We start from the raw sequence: 1,447 nt of genomic DNA on the forward strand, positions 1-1,447 counted from the left end.
TGTTTCCGGGTTAGTCAGTGTGAAGTTGTTGCTATGCTCGATAGCGTTTTTTTGTGTTTAAATCTCTGTTTTTTATAAAAATAAACACCATACTTGCTATGTCTGAGAGTATGTAAAATAAAGAAAAAGGGAAGCAAAAATTAAGAGTTCTAATCAGTAGTAGCAGTATGCATGAAAAATCTGAAGTACCCACGTAAGTTCGATAACATCAATAATACTTGAGACTCTTTATTACATAGTGACTAATTGCTGAAATATGTAAGATCTACCGATTTATTAATAATCACCATGAGTATTACAAAGAATCCTAAAAATAATTAAACTAGAAATAAGCCTCCTAATATGTTTTAAGCGGCGCAGAGGAGAACCACGCAAGATATCCGGATGACACGACGACTCCCTGGCACACTTGGAACACCGGCTGGTACATTAGGACCGGCACTACTGGAACACCCGTCGCCGTGATTGATGTCGTCGTATCGTCCTCCTTCGATGGCTGTGTTAACGCGGACGCGGATGCGCTCCGCTGGAGGACAGAGGGAGAGGGCGGGTTGGACGTGTCATCCGCCGGATTCGCAGACAGTGAGGGCGCCGACGCGCTCCGCTTGTTGAGACAGGATGGTGGAGGCGCCGGCGTCGTCTCGGTCGTCGGAGCGGAGGAAAAGAGCGACTCAGGGAGCGGCCGTGGGACGTCCGAGGCCACGGGGAGCACGAACACCCGGACGTGGGAGACGAACTCGTTCGACGTCCTGGCGCCACGCAGGTTCATCTGCAGGTCCCGGAGGAGCGCCCAGTCTAGCAGTTGCCGCAGGTCGGCGTCGGTCTCGACGTCGCGGAGCGCGTGCAGGGTGTCGCTGGGGCTGACATACTGGATGTCTACCTTGACGCAATTCGCTAGCGCCGCCAGCCGGTCATGGAACTCCCGCAGCGAGATGGACCGGGGGACCTTCATGATCTTGTTGTGGCCGCCGTTGTACTTCGGCTGGCCGCCTTGCGAGGAGCGCTCGATCTTCCCGCCGTAGCTGACCTTCAACTTCGCGTAGCGGTGGTACTGGCCGGCCGCCATCACCATGGCACCGATTTTGCGTCCGATTCAGGCTGGAGTCGAAGAAGCTAATCTCCAAGAGAGCGACAGACAGAGAGAGAGGGGGGGAAAGCTGTTCTCTGTCGAAATCAATGAACGTGTGACTATTTATCTGTCCAATGCTTGAATCCCGAACGGCTTGGCCTCACATCCTACTCCCATCGGGCCACCAATCCGGATCATACAAAGACACGGAGAAGCCTATTCGAATCATAACTCACAGTGTCTCCACCGTGTCTCCTGATTTCCCCTCGTACTCTTTTTCCACACTAGCAAGCGGGATGAGGCGACGGGAGATCTGGTGGCCTCAAACTCAAAACACATGCGATCACTTTGCAGGTCTTTGGCTGGTGGCGCCGTTTG

At 52.9% G+C, this 1,447-nt stretch overlaps 1 protein-coding gene across 1 annotated transcript; it reads right to left on the minus strand.

Moving 5' to 3' along the window:
- Positions 1–337: 337 nt before the first annotated feature.
- Positions 338–1,066, minus strand: LOC124672273. The gene has a single exon (XM_047208532.1). It carries the CDS (start codon positions 1,064–1,066, stop codon positions 338–340), a length of 729 nt encoding a protein of 242 aa, XP_047064488.1.
- Between the last annotated feature and the right edge of the window lie 381 nt (positions 1,067–1,447).

Source organism: Lolium rigidum, chromosome 7 (assembly GCF_022539505.1).
Source record: "Lolium rigidum isolate FL_2022 chromosome 7, APGP_CSIRO_Lrig_0.1, whole genome shotgun sequence".
NCBI lineage: Eukaryota > Viridiplantae > Streptophyta > Magnoliopsida > Poales > Poaceae > Lolium > Lolium rigidum.

Bases quoted from the DNA above. Each gene is read 5' to 3' on its own strand.
- LOC124672273 (XM_047208532.1), bottom strand. From the start codon at position 1,066: ATGGCGGCCGGCCAGTACCACCGCTACGCGAAGTTGAAGGTCAGCTAC.